Raw genomic sequence first — 15287 nt, 5'->3', positions numbered from 1 at the left:
CAAGGGTAGAGAAGGAAGAACCCCTTTTCATTGTGCGATTATTAATGGACATAGCAATGTTTGGAAATTCTTTTTTATGCGTGAACAAAAAAATATTGAGGATCTAACTCATAAGGGAGAGACTGCATTTCATCTTGCCATAAAATATGATCAAATTAAAGTCTTTAAAGAATTGGTGGGTCATATTTACATATTAGGCTTTCTCATCTTCCATTACCTTCTAAGCTGCGAAGATCAGGAAGGCAACACTGTGTTGCACCTTGCAATTTCAAGAGGACATCGTGAGGTAAACCTCTTAATTATTCAATTTTCCATCATGCATGCATGCATTAATCTCTTTATTGTCTCAAGCTCTGAAATTTTTGCATGCAGGTGGTTGAGCTATTGCTACTGAAGGGGAACATTTTTGTCAGAAATGCAGTGAATGTCAATTGGAAGAACTTAGAAGGGTTGACAGCTCTGGATCTCTTACCATCTCATTTTTCAATTAGGGGAGAAGATCGAGAAAGAGTAGAAAGGATCCTTTGTGAAGCCCATGAGAAACAAAAGATGATATGTCCAGTGGTATTCCGGCTTCTTAAGGGTGTTGTGGCATGCTTGGCTAGATACTTGATTTATGGCCCAAGTGATCCAATTCAGGCACGAAATGATCTACTTGTAGTTGCGGTTTTGGTCGTAACAGCGACTTACCAAACTGTAATCACCCCTCCTGGTGGCTTATGGCAAGATGACAACACAAAGAACGCTACTACTGCTTCTGCTTCTGCTGTTGCTGCTGTTGTTGCTGCTCAAAATCTCAATCACAATGCTGGATATCCGATTCTGGCTACTACTTCTCCAAGCCTGTTCGGCATGGTTATGATATCTAGTGGGGTTGGTTTTGCTTTATCTTCGCTCCTGCTCTTTCAACTCGCACCAGAAATCCCTTATCGTCTTCCATAATAGCACTGATGTGCATGGTGCTTAACTGCATCTTGTGGGGTGGCCTTTATGTGTCACTCGCATTTCTGATTTTGGGCTTCTTTGTGCTTTGGTGCATTTTGGGTCAATTAAGTTATCAAAGGAGATTCATTAACGACGGAGACAGAGATGCTATATAAAGGGCTCCCAGGTCACCTAGACTTACCACTTTTTAGCCCAAAGCCTTTGATAAGCCGAGCCCTCATCAAATTCAAAGGTTCAGAGTTTTTACTGCTTCAAGAAATACATCTTTGTTCTTCCAAAGAATCTCTCCATCAGCAAACAGCGAAATCTTCAGGTTTATATCTACCTCTTTTATATGTTCAAACCTACTTGTAGAGATTGATGACTTCTGTTTAATTTGCCCAACTCAACTTCATTGGTTTAGCCATTGTAATGCAGTATTTCGTTTTAGTCTTATCGGTTTAGTTATGGGAAAGTTAGGGTTTGTTCATTGTGATTCGTTCTCACTGATGACCGCTATGAGTTGTTTTCCTGATGCTTTACTTCACCATATGTATATCTCTGTATACTTGATTCTCAAAGTATTAGTGTCGCTTTTGGTGGCAATGGTGGAGACAATATTAAGGGGACAGCTCCCATTAATGTTGAAATATGTGTGTATCTACATTTTCATGTTGCGTGCTGCTCGTTGAAATATGACCGTCCATTCTAAGTCTCTCCGGTGCTGAGCCAGGATTGAACATTGGGGAACCAAATATTCACTCCAGATCACCTCTTAGTCGGACAAGCACTGAAACCTCTTTCTGCTACACATATTGTGAACCCATGTGGGACTATGATCCCATTTATGAACTATTTTATCATATTCGAACATGGGGGCCTACATTAAAAATATAGATAGCACAATTATAGGTAAATTATAAAAATTATATTGAAATAAAACATATGGCTAAAATTGTACAATTAGAATTGTTACCATTTAGAACTTCTAAAAAATCATGAAAGAAAGAAGGTACGGAAGAAATTGTAGAAGAAAATATAGATTCGAAATGTATTAACTAAATATGGGGAAACAGTAAAAAAAAATCATTGGTTATGATTGGATTCATCAATAAAATCAATGACTGAAATTTTAAATGTGCAATTAATAAAACTTAAAATTTAAATTGTTATTAGAAGGAATCAAAAGTTTAGAAAAAAAATTAGGGATACTTGGAAGGGGAATAAGTAAAACTTAAAATTTAAATTGCTATTGAAATGAATTGAATTTAAGAGAAAGTTTAGGGACTCTTGGAAGTGGAGGGGGCCAAAAATGTATTTCACATGTACAAAAATAAAATCAAGGGAAAAAAACAAGGAATATGCAAAATTTTTTAAGAAAATGGCCCCCTCGGCCTCTTAATAGCTCTGCCTCTAAAGTTTCTTTAATCTTTCATGGTCTATTTGATTAGGACCACTGCTGAGATGTTTTACCCCTCATTTATGCTATCAATCTTTATCGAAAAAAATACATTATCGATCTTGAAAGGTTCAAAGAGTTTCTGTTCTTGATGTTTTTAAATTCTCAGGTTACTTGTCAATTTTTTTAATCTAGTTGTTTTTCTTTTTCAAATCGAGTCGGTTCCATTATTTAGTTCAAACTTCAAACCTATTACTTGAATCATCAAACTATCCTATACCTTTTGCCGTCATTCAAGATGACACCTTGGAATTTCTCCGAAAAGAAAAGACTTTCGAAGAAGTATGAGAAAAGCATTCCATACGTTCGAGAAATCAAATTTGTTGCATCTAGAACTTCTTCGAGGGCCGGATACTGAGATGACCACCTTAAGAGCCCCCTGCCAAGTTGGAATGGATGAGATGCCTGCACTCATAAAGAAAACAAGAATGGACCGGCCAAGTTTTGGCCGGGGAACCGCCTCCGACGCCCAAGTCAGCCTAGGCAACAATAAGAATTCTTGAGAGAGTTCTCAAGACGTAATGAATAACTGGTAAGATGAATCTCATACCTTTCTCCTTGTAGGATGTGGGCTTATATAGAGGATACCTGGAGGCAACGTTTCCTCGGATCTCGCATAGTTAGTTGAAGAGTGGGTGAGATATCTTCGGAATAGTGACTCCTTCTTTAGCGGGCCAGATAGAGCCGTTACTTGCTTGTTTATCTCCCCAATTCTTGGAATGGATATGTTGAGTAGTTATTCGTAACTAACTCTTTTGACATAGTCTAGAAGGTCTTCTGGAACTTACTTCAAGTGTGGCTCTCCAGGGAAGAGTACGCACCTTCCCGAGTGGGGGTGTGTGTCTCTCCCGAGGGGCTCCTCTTGAATCTTATGAAGGAGAGGGACACACCAGCCCTAGTGGGGGTGTGTGTCTCTCCCGAGGGCCCTTCATGATCCATGCTCTCCACAACACCTTTTAAGCAAGCATCAGAATCAACTTCTAAGGGAGGAAAAATAATTAAATTGAGAATTGCCGCCATAGAGACAGATTATCTGTTAGGAAATTCTTCACAGTCATATTGCCACTGATAGAGACAAAGCCATGCTTGCATCATTGCATGCAAGCAACACAATGAAGGTTTGGGGGGGGGGATTTAGGGATTTAGTAATCTTGCTAAAAATTGCAACTCATTTGAATCTATCTGCAAGATCTTTAAGTTTTGAAGTGTGATGCAAAAATTTACTTTGGTGTTTTGACAATCTTATTCTCCAAACTAAGTCTGCCTAAGCCGCCAAATCGGTGCTGTGAAATCCTCCAGATTTCTACCCCTTTAACCCATGGTTTTAAAACCAAAAACCTAGGCCTTGATTTGGTGACAATTATGAACCATTCAATTCGAGCCCAAAGGATTGGAAATTGAACCAATGTTAGTGGATGACCCTTGTAATGACTAAAAAACTCTCCTAGAGTTTAAGTGAAGAGAGAAGATTAATCCCGATGGTGTAAAAAGGGTGATTTTGGAACATTTTTAGATTGGCGATGGAGAATCCGATTGACACGAATAAGGTATCAAATCGAAGATCGTCGAAAGACCTTTCCAACAAGATAAAAATCATCAAAATCAGAGTTCGTTTGGGGGTCCAACCATGGACCAGAAGTTTGAGCCGTTTGGGTGAACCAACCCCCACCCCATTTTCTATTTAGGAGCAAAATTGGAATTTCGGATTTTAAACCCTATTTATGTTTTATCTCATCCGTAAACGCATTTTTTGAGGCTAAAAAGAGGCGGAGGCTTTGGAGAAAAGGATAAACGAAAGAGATTAGCGATTTCCATTCTTCCGAAGGTTTTTATGATCCGAATCTTCGCAAAATCATTAGGAAATGCTAGTTTTCTTTAACCCTTCTCTTTAATCAAAGTTGGTGAAAGTTTATCTTTCTTCTTTCATGGAGATCTTGAAAGGGAAGGTTGTTAGGTATCTTGGATGCTTTCCTTTCTTGTGTTAATGTCACTTCCTAGTTTGTGGGAGTAATTTCTCTTCTTTCCTTTTGAGAGATCTTAAAGGAATTCATGTTTTGTATATTGAATGATTCTCTTTTCTTGTATTAAGGTTCCCCTTGAGTTTGGGAGTAATGGTTTATCCCCTTACAAAAGACTTTAGAATTTGACTCCCCGGATCACACACGAGTGATTTAGGAGAGCCAAACTTGGGGCTTTTTGATTTAGGTCAAATTTAATCAAATTGAAGGTACCCGTAGGATCCTTTTGTTTCCAATTAGACTTTCCCAAAGTTTTGCTTCATTATAGACTTCGAATTGGTGGCAAATTAGTAACCATTCACAAGTGACCCTCTTTAACCTAGTTTTCAGATTTGAGTTTTCGTGAGAAGATTTTAGGATATCCTTTGAAACCCAAATTGGCTCTAATTTGTGATAATTATTTCTTTTGCATGAATAGGTTAATATATCTTTACTCACTAATTTGTGAGAAGGAATTACTAACCATTGGAGAAAAGAACAAAATAAAAGGTGAGGAATATACTTAACTTTATATTACATGTGTAATGATGTTAGTTACTTTTCATTATTGATATCTTGTATTGTTTTAGTATTATCTTGTGGTTATTTTATGTCTTTTGTTAAATATGAATTGCTATAATTTATGTTTATTATTACTTCTGATGTTGCTCCTTGCTTTGAAATCTATTATTGTCGTTATGAAATGGAATGTGATTGTATAAGAGGAGAAATATTATTATTTCCTCTACCTTGTATTTTCTACTAGGGTTGTGGGTTCACCCATTGCCCTAGTGACATTATATGATTGCTTATATTGTGGTTGAGAATGGAGAATGCCCTTTTGGCATTTATGCCATAGGATACCAGAGGAGGCGGTATGGGACACATTCCTATGGTGTCCTTGGCTTTTTCCCGATTACTGATTTACATATTTAGGACATGTCTAGAAGTGTTTGGTTAGTTGACCTCATGAGTACTATTACCCTTTCGGCAGGGGTATTGAAGCCGGTTAACCCGTGATGTTAATGGTTGGGTCATGTGTGTCAAGCAGGCCCACTATCATCATAGAGAGGTAGGGTTGCATATAATAGATAAGGGCTTATGGACGCTCAAGACCGGTGAAATGACCCGTGAGAGGACATGGAGATCATCCTATCCATTATATGTGGATGACCACTGGGTTAATGAATTGGGTCCAACAGATGCCTCCCGCTGAGGATTCCATTCATAGGTGGGAAGGTATTGAACCAACAGAGCACTAGGCGTGAGGGGAAATATCTGGACCATATGTAGTACAAGACCATATGACCTTGCCTTGGGCCTAAGATTATCCTTGACACGCGTCAGATCTTATATCAATGGTGATGTGAGAGTGGTGACCTAATCCCCGACCATGGCTTGACAGGACTTTACACAACAACCGCGGAGAACCCAACAGACGTGCTTTGGTGCCGTGAGGGAAGAGTGATGAGACAGCCCAAAGAAGACTGGTGTGTACTTAATGTGTGTCTACCATAGAGACTTCATGATAGAGTTAGGAGCACAATCATTCACATATCATATCATTGTCATTAATTACATTATTGATATTCATGTTATATGTGTGGTGTGGAATCTTGTGAATGAATGTATGATATGATGTTGAGTTGATCTCACTGAGTTCTTTTGAACTCATTCCTTTTATATGTCTTTTTCGATTAGAATATACTGCAGGTTATGAGGACTCTTTCCAAATGGAGGATTCGTTGCCAACACATCTTCTTGAAGGAGTGACCGAAGAAGAAGTTGACGCACTTGGAGCTTAATGCAGTGTGGATTCTATTAGAAAACTAGTTTAGTTTATTTTTCCGCTGTGGATAAAACTACTCTATTTTCTTTTCAAAACTCTGATGTTATACTTATATTTTGAAGTAATGGATGATTGTAACAATTATTTCAGTTTTGATAACTTTATATGTGAAACTTGATTTATTTTTGTCAATTTAATTATACTATATCATGTTTTGTATGGATTTGTCACTGAACCTAGATCTTGCAGTGTATCACCCCCACGGGCATTCGGGTATGACCGAATCCGGCTGGGTGGGGTGTGACAGGTGCCCTAATTTGAGGATCTGATAATGAATAATTATCTCTTGGTGAATAAGTGATTAGGAGTAACAAAGGAGTTTAGCATGTGTGAATGAAGAGAGATCGATGCTTGAGGAGAATTGGAATTAGAGAAGGCCCTAATGAGGGAATTGTAGATGAATACATGTGATTTCCGGAGTTGATCAAAGAGGATAAGAGCCCAGATTCAGAAAGAGGTCATGCCACTGCTTGAACTGACAGAATTCCTAGTAGTGTTTAGTAGGTTAATACACAGTAGGGTTGATTTTTTTCTCCCAATTATCAAACCGTATGTTAATTCTATTTGGATAAAAAAAATTAAAAGAAGAGTATGATTTTAGTGTCTGAGAATTGATAATGCTCATGATTAGTTTGGCGGTTCAAGTAATAAATTTGTACTGGATAATGTTTTTTTCTTTCTTCAGTTAAATAGGCGCTTTATATTAATACTAAGATATAAATATTACATAGAAACTAGGAATGAAAGTAATTGTAGCCATTCTGGTCTTGCTCGATAATAACCAAGAGTCGGTTTGGCAAATGTTCAACCTAAAGTTCTACTTCATTCTCGTTTGAAACCAAACTAGCCAAAAAGTCAGCGGCTGCATTAACCTCCCTCAGATGATGTATGAAGACACAATGGCGAAACATAGGTCGCATTCCCCAAATATCCTCTAAAATATCACGAGTTGACCATAATGCTTCACTAGGTTGAGCAATTTGTTGGATTGCTAGAGTGGAATCACTACGAATTTCGATACAGGAATAACCTCGATGACGTGCGTATCACATACCCAATCTAATTGTTGTCAATTCCATATGTATGACACTAGGTGAAAGACATCCACCTGCTACAGCAAAGAGAACCTCGGCAGCAGAATTTCTTCCAATTGCTCCATATCCCCCTTGATACAAACCAGAGGTGGGCGAGTGAACTGAACCGTCACAATTAATTGCAACCCAGCGAGAGGGAGGTTTAGACCAGCAAAGACGCAATTTAGCCGATAGAGCATAGTTAACAGTAATTTGCCGATTTGAGAAGAAAGAGCGATGATTGGGAGGATCCTCCGCGCGTTGGACCAGATGTCAAAAACGATTTTGGGTATCGCCCAATATGAGATTCAGCATCACACAGGCTCGTCTCCTATCATTCCGATAAGGAATGAAATTACGAGATTCCCATAATCGATAAACTGTGGTTGTAAAACTGAACTTACGAACCTGCATCATAAGAGAGTCACCTAGATAGTGAGAATGGAGCCACTGAAGTTCATCCGATAGAGATGGCAAGACCGCACGCCAGATCCAAGCGGAAACAAGGCAATTAAAGAAACATTAGCCAACGCATAGCTATTCACCTTTTCTAGTGGTAAAACAGAAGTAAAAAAAAATAAAAACACATTAGGGGAGAAGGAGATATGAGGGTTTGTGTACAAATCAAATGTGAAACTTTTAAGTAAAGGAACACTTATAAGTAGAGCCTAAGTATAGGGACCGATAAAAATTTGCACTTTTTGCTTTTATGGTTTGTACTTTTATTGAGATGGTAAAATAATATAATTTTTTGAGGTAAAAATAAAAAAGAAAAAAACTTGATTTTCAACTATGATTACCATCGGTCAGTCACATCACAGAGTTGTTTTGGTGGTGATAAACACTTTTTAGTGAAAAGGCCATGGGTGTAATTCTTCCTATAAAGTTAAATGTAATATTCTTTTACGTTCTTTACCAAAAAAAAAAAAACTTTTACTTTCTATATGAAAAAGCACTCATTAAGAAAAAAGAAAAAAGAAAAAGAAAAAGGAAAAGTTGAGTAAACAATATGATATATATTTATTTTTTTGAGCAAATTGCAATGGAAATTTTAAAACACTGACACACCCTAAAATTGATTTTTATTGGACATATTAGTCCAATTTATCGTTGAAAGCGGTTAAATCGTTGTTTATGTAATCCTGAGAAGGATTCTGATCTTGTGGTTGCTAGATGAAGTCCGCATTCGTTGTCCAGGATTCACCGAGAGAAGTTTCAAAATTTAAAGGATAAATCTTTCCTCATCGAATCATCGAAATTTGCCGCCAAACTCAAATTAACATTCAGAAAATCTCGCTCATTTTTTTATTCTTGTGTTGCGCACTTGCGAGTTTGTGACTTCTCATCATCCTCTTCAATGGCGAAATAATAATTTCTAGAGCCTGCCCTGCTCTTTTCACTGAAAGGTCCTGAAACCAGAGAAGAAGGTTAGATTTCTGATCTTTATTTCTTATGGTAACCTTTTTTTATTCTGAATAGTGAAATCTTTCAGTGTCGTTTCTTCATATACCTGTTCTGCTATTTGCTATAATGGTACGTGCTTATCGTTTATGACCACAAAGACCAGTAAATGAACTTCCTTCAAAATGCGACCTTTTGAACTTCTTAGGTATTCTCGCTCGCTTCTGTTTCTGGTTCTCTGTAAGCATTGCTAGCGAGTGCTTATTAAACGGAATTTTTAGGGTTTTTCTCTTATTTATTTTTAATAAAGGATTCGTTAAATCAGTTCTGATTCATTTTGGGATGATTGTTTTATCTGGAGACTGAAAGTCTCGGAAAGATCCAGAGGGTACTAAAAGTCCATTAGCATTGTAATCATATCCGTATAAGGCTTCCGAGTCTGAAGCATTGGAGGTATAGTCGCAAACACTTGATCTTGTTCCATGTATCTTACTGTATTGGAGGTAATCATATTTGTGGGCGATGTTCGTTCCCTAGGGCCTAAGTTGGACTTCCATAGACTTTACCAGTTCACCACTTCGCCAGGTGGTTCTCAGAAAATTCATGCTTCAATTTTTAAACTTTGCATATTCATCACAGGTTAACAATTTATTGAATGATAATTGACAAGGCAGTCTATAAGACAGAGAAAGCATTGAAGCATGTGACAGTTCTACAGGGGGTTTGATTTAAATATAGACATATTTGTGGAAACAATCAATGCAAGAGGCTAAAATGCAAGAACATGAAATGATGAGAATCTTTCACTGAGTCGAGGGGAACTCCTGGACTCCATAGTTAACACTGGGGACCCAATGAAACAGAATGAATTAGAAGTCTAGACCAAACTGGTATAGTAATCTAAGGTGTGCAGATTAAAAATAAAGACAAATTTTAGCAATGAAATCGAAAGATGAATAGTTTGAGACAGGTTTAGTGGTGAGAGCAAGAGATAGTGGTTGATGATACTTTAGACGGCTTGGCAGCTAATCATTCAAATCGAGTGACATTCTAGTGGAATAGTACATAGTAGATTAATGGAGGGACCAAGTTTGAGCTTGTACTACTTTTCATGTTGAACTTTGTAAATATGATGGTGCTGAAACAAATTTATGAGAGTGCCACAATGATATCATACGATTGTCTTCATCCAAAATTTTTTTATGTACAGATAGAGGGATTACTACTGCTTAAATATTAATGTATTCCGTACAATTGTGTTAGTTCTCAAATTAATTAAACCATAAAGTATAATCCGTGCTGTCAGTTCACATGGGCATAGATAATAAGGGTAGGTCATTGAAGCACTGAGATTGAGCAGGACCATATAATTTCAGGAATAAATCTTGTAAGTCACTCGAACATTTTTTGAGGTTTAAAATGCTTGTTCGTATTAGGTTTTAAGGAAAATAAAATTATTTTGTATTTCTTTAGTATTTTCTGGACTCTTTCAGTGGGAGTTTTGTTTGCAGGTCTTGTGGTTTTCCTTTAGTTCTGATCAAGGTTGTTCTGTTGCTAGAAGTGTGTGGTTATGTTTAACTGATGACTAAAGAAAACTTACCAAGGCAAGTTACAAAATTGTATTTATTTATTATTATTATTTTTTAAATTTCTGATTCTATTCATAAATCTACTTGTTTTTCTTATCACTGCAGCAAAACCAATTCTGGTAGAGATTCCAAATGTGATGGTAAACCTCCCAAAATAAATTGGTCTCTTCATGCTGAGGCTCATAGTGACTTCTTGTGCCAAAACAAGTTCTTGAGTTCAAATTTTCTGTTATCCTTAGAGACACAAAGGCCCCATAAAGGATCATTGGTTGCCAGGTATTTACTGATATGTGGTTTTTTTCCCTTCTTCTTCCTCTATTTGTGTTCCTTAGTAGTTTTTTAGAGATTATTTTGGCAAGTGACAAAAATTATTAGGAATTAAAGTAACAGTGTAACATATCATGGAACTATTTTCCTTAGGGAGTGTTACTTACATATGGGAAATAGTGCCCTGCATTTTATCCCTCAGGAAGAAAGAGAAGAAAAATTTCCAAGTCATGGCCAATGGCATTTTGGTGTACACTACACTCTATCCTATGAATTTCATTTAAGAGTCAATATTCATTTTGTGTATTTTAGCTGGGTGTTAGTTGATGTATTTTAATCTGTCTTTAGAGTGATTATATAAAGGAACTTTCGCGAGAGAGTTTGTCACCTCACTCATGAATTGAAATCAAAGTTTGCTATTACAATTCCTTCTCTATGGAGAAAGGAACTTCCGTGAGAGGGTTTGTCACCTCACTCATGAATTGAAATCAAAGTTTGCTATTACAATTCCTTCTCTACGGAGAAACCTTATGTTGGACCCCCCCCAGCCTAACTCCTTGTCCTCAACCCCATATCAACTTCCCTTCCTAATTTCCTTCCCCCCCCAAAAAAAAAAAAAAAAAAAAAAAACAAGATTGTTTGGAACCCTCCCGAATTGGCTCTTTCACCACCTCTTCTACTTGGAACTTCACCAGAATCCCCCACCCAAGATTTCCTCATCCACCGTCATATCCGCGTTCATCCTACTAGTATCCACTACCCTCTGGGTATGGAAAATTTGAACCACCTCTTCTTCTCTTGCCCTTGCCTCCATGAACATCTGATTGAGAGTGTCGCTAATTACTCTCCACATTCAGCAGATCTTCGATTTGTGATCCTGTAAGCATGGTTGTCTTCAGAGCTATGATTTTGCATACTTGATGGAACTTAACCTTTGTAGGTAAACCACCAAATTAGGGCCCTTAAATCAGATTTGGGAAGCCATCTTTGAGGATGTAGTTCCGAATTTCATCTGCTTCCTTCGAAGCTCCTAGTTAACACCCCAAGGAACAAACACATTGTTGTTTTTAGTTTATTAGTCAGATCTCTCCTCTCTAATTGGCATACTTAATTTAGATCTTTCCTCTCTAATTTGCATGCTCGAGTTCAGTTGATTTAATTTTGACCTACAGAGCTTTCCCTATTTATATTGTTCTTGTTAGGTCACAGTTAATATATCTAAGTTCAGTTTCACTCCTCCTTTACCATTTGATTTGTATTATTAACAACCTTCCTAATGCTAGAATATTTTCTTTGTGAAAAGATCATGCTCGGTTACTGTTTTGATCATTCATATAAGTACAATATTAGCAATGGGATGGAAAATTAATCTCAAACTACTGCTTATTTTCTTTTTCTTTTTTTGGGGTCAAAAAGTAAAAATTGTATGAATTGAAAGTAGACAAACCAGGAGACCTGGTTAATAACAAAGAAGTATCAATGTCTAACCTTATTATATGGGCATTCTTTTTGTATATAACTGGGTATATTTCACAATGGCAGTTTTTCGTCGGTCCATCTGGAGCTTGTGAATGCACACTTTTAGGCACTGCATTTGTTTATTATGTGGTGGAACTTCTTTTGTCCTTGAGATAATTTCTGACAGATGCTTTATTTATCTGCATGAACTTCTTTACATTTTTTCTTAGGCCAATGGCTTGTCAAATTAATACATTTCCAAGGATGCAGAGTTCAGCTGTAAACAAGGTAATGCTTTATTTTGTTGTAACCAGGTTTCTGATAATAAGATAAATGCTCTATCTTTATACTCTTCTTTGTGGCTGTATCATCTTATCCCCTATAATCTCTTTATTATTCTATTTTATCATTTCCATCATAAGCCATCCCTTTATATTAAGAGATTTAGTTATCTCAAGAGTGAAATTGTTGTCTCCATTGAACAATTTAGCCTTTTAAAGCTGCTGAGGTGCTTTCATTGGCTATACAACAACAACAATCCCAACCTTATCCCAACCAAATGGGGTTGGCTTCATGGATCCTAGTTGAAAGTTGAAACTTAAAAAAATTGAATTAGAATAAGAGGGTAATCATTGCAAAGACACAAACTCAAGGGCTTTGAGCTATAATTAGTCATGTAACTGTAACGTAGCTGCAGCGATAGCTACCCAAAAACAATGACCAAACTATTAGCAGTTGGCCATGGGAATTGTCACTCTCCAATCAGCACAGTTTGAAATCATAGGAGTGAGACCTAGGCTAAGCATATTTCTTCGCCACTTCTCCTATAGTTATCTTAGCATGCTCTTGCTCATTTGGTTCCCTAATCTGAATTTGGCTGTTCTTTCTATTTGGAGGCCTCCAGTGAACAGGGGGCCATGCCACCTTCGTTGACTCTTTCTAAGTTTATCATGGATTGGAGCTACACTCAGCCCAGCTCTAATTTTGTCTTTCCTTATTTTATCCTTCATATTATTGCCCCACATCCACCTCAACATCCTCATCTTTTCAAAGCCAGATTTATTTATATAACATTTATTCACATCAGCTTTTCACACCATACATCATAGCTGGTTTGATGACAGCCTCATAAAACTTTCCTGTTAAGTTATAAAGGAATACACTGATTACAAAATTCTCTGGATGCTTCTCTAGTTCATCCACTCTATTTTGATCCTTTGGGAGATGTCCTGTTCTAGTATCACTCTCCTTCTTTACTGTTGATCTCAAGTATCTAAAGTAGCAATATTGTGGAATCTCCCTCTCACTAATAAATCCATCTTGTCAGCTGTCCTAGATTGCTAAAGTTACACTTCTTATATTCGATGCTAGTTCTACTAAGACCTTTAGATTTCAAGGGAGTTCTCCATAGTTCCACTTTGGGTAAGTCATCACTTGTCATGATAAGTGCGAATAAGAAAAGCTTAACACTGATCCGTGGTGTAACCCAATTGAAATTTCTGAGTTCAGTACTTTGTCACCTTGCTGTTCTAACTCTAGTCACCACATTAGCATATATGCCTTTAAGTATGTCTATGTATTTACAATTTTACATACACACTTGTCTTCTCAATAATTTCTTAATCAACCTCTATGGAGTTACCCAAAGTGCTGCCTAGGTGTTTTTCAACAGTCAAGGCACGCAGGCACTCTATCGTAAAAGCGCTTCGTAATTATTCTATTATTATTTTTTGCTGCTATTCTATATACTGTATTGTCAGTGATTTTGCATATATTCTTTTCATACTTTGATGCGTTATAACAAAACAAAAGAAAACAAGAGCACGTAGCCTTTTATTCTATTCTCAAAGATAGTTTCACAAGCTTGTGTATATTGTGTCACAGAATCATCCAAACAAATGAAATTGAAAGAGGGACTCCTTTCCTCAAATGGAATTCTTGACTTAGAAATTCTATTTTCAAAAGTATCTTCATAAGCTTGTGTATATTATTGGTGGCAATAGTTGTGGATGTCGATGGTATGCTAGTATAAGGTTTTATATTTAAAATCAAATTGTGCAATTATTAGTGTTAGTCATTCTATTTATCATCTTGTGATTATATGATTATATAACGGGAAATTTTCTGACATTCCCGTGAACCTTTAGTCTATTTACTCCAACTCCCTTACTAAAAGTTTCACCTCTGATTTCCCCCCAAAAGTTGGACCTTTACTTGTTCTTCTCCTGTTTTTCTAAATGACTACTCATCCTCTTTACCTAATAACGGTTCTTTTATTTATAATTTTATAATTTTATAATTTGTTAGATTACCCATCTCTCTTCTATATTGACTCCATCCTTGTTGCAACGCCAACATCAACCCCACTTCGTATGCATGATGAAATTCCGTGTGCCCCCAACCCTCTGCCCCAACCACCACCTTCTCTCAACCCTGACATCCTTTGCCATGTGTAGCTTCCTTATATCCACCCAACCTCTCTCTCCAATGTAGACCCAACTCCCTTTTGCAGCTCATGCCCCCATTTATTTACACAATCTCGCTTCTTGTTGAGTGTAAATTTTCTGTCTTGAATTAAGACAAAATGATGAAATTGCTACAATAAAAACCTGCAGGATTTGAGGAATGAGGATCACATAATGTACAATGAAGCCTAATAAGTCAAATTCAACGAAGAGGCCTTGATATTCATCATCTTTCATCTCTATCTTGAAGTTTTGCCATTAGATTTTGTTCTTGAGCTCCTTGGGTTTCATTCCATCTGGTCCAAAAGGCCAAAACCAAAACAACCTGAATTTGAGATTTAGTTCTCTGAATTTATGGTCGTATTCATCGATTGTGGTTCATGAGACAGAATGGCATGCCCTGAATTACATTACATAAGCATTGCTCATGGTCTAAACTTTTGTCCAAGACATGTCATCATGATTTTAAGAGCCCATGACCAGCGTCATTTTGTAAGGATCCTTCCTAGGACTGTGGAGATCCAATGAGAGGAATAATGGAAATGGAGAGCAGATGGTGGGGTAGGGCATGCTGGATAATTTTGATTTGTCTCTCTTTTCTATCATGGGATTCTCTCCCTGATAGCAATCCTTCAAGTGGAGGAAATGTTTTTTCAATAATTTGGGTCGAAAACTTTATCAGGGAAAGATTATAGAAGCAGGTTGTTTGCTGCCTTCTTATGTGGCAGGATTTTATACACAAGTGAACATTTTCATAAGAAATATCATGTTCAGATTCAGTATCCCTTCTTTTATTTTTCTGATT

At 37.0% G+C, this 15287-nt stretch overlaps 1 protein-coding gene across 3 annotated transcripts in view; it reads left to right on the top strand.

Moving 5' to 3' along the window:
* Positions 1 to 8561: 8561 nt before the first annotated feature.
* The window catches only part of RECQ4A (DNA helicase (RECQl4A)), a 30421-nt gene continuing 23695 nt past the window's right edge, over positions 8562 to 15287 (top strand). The window contains exons 1-4 of one of the 3 annotated variants that reach the window (XM_089154625.1): positions 8562 to 8729; positions 10265 to 10307; positions 10398 to 10568; positions 12248 to 12305. In XM_089154625.1, coding sequence (XP_089010751.1) covers positions 10285 to 10307; positions 10398 to 10568; positions 12248 to 12305 — 252 coding nt within the window. In that variant the 5' untranslated portion in view covers positions 8562 to 8729; positions 10265 to 10284. Of the gene's footprint in view, positions 8730 to 10214; positions 10308 to 10397; positions 10569 to 12247; positions 12306 to 15287 lie in introns of all 3 variants that reach the window. The other 2 variants (XM_089154624.1, XM_089154623.1) reach the window with 2 other exon arrangements.

Source organism: Hakea prostrata, chromosome 5, assembly GCF_041222555.1.
Source record: "Hakea prostrata isolate BN-2017 chromosome 5, UWA_Hpros_2, whole genome shotgun sequence".
Taxonomy (NCBI): domain Eukaryota; kingdom Viridiplantae; phylum Streptophyta; class Magnoliopsida; order Proteales; family Proteaceae; genus Hakea; species Hakea prostrata.
This window is presented reverse-complemented; position numbering and strand designations above follow the sequence as displayed.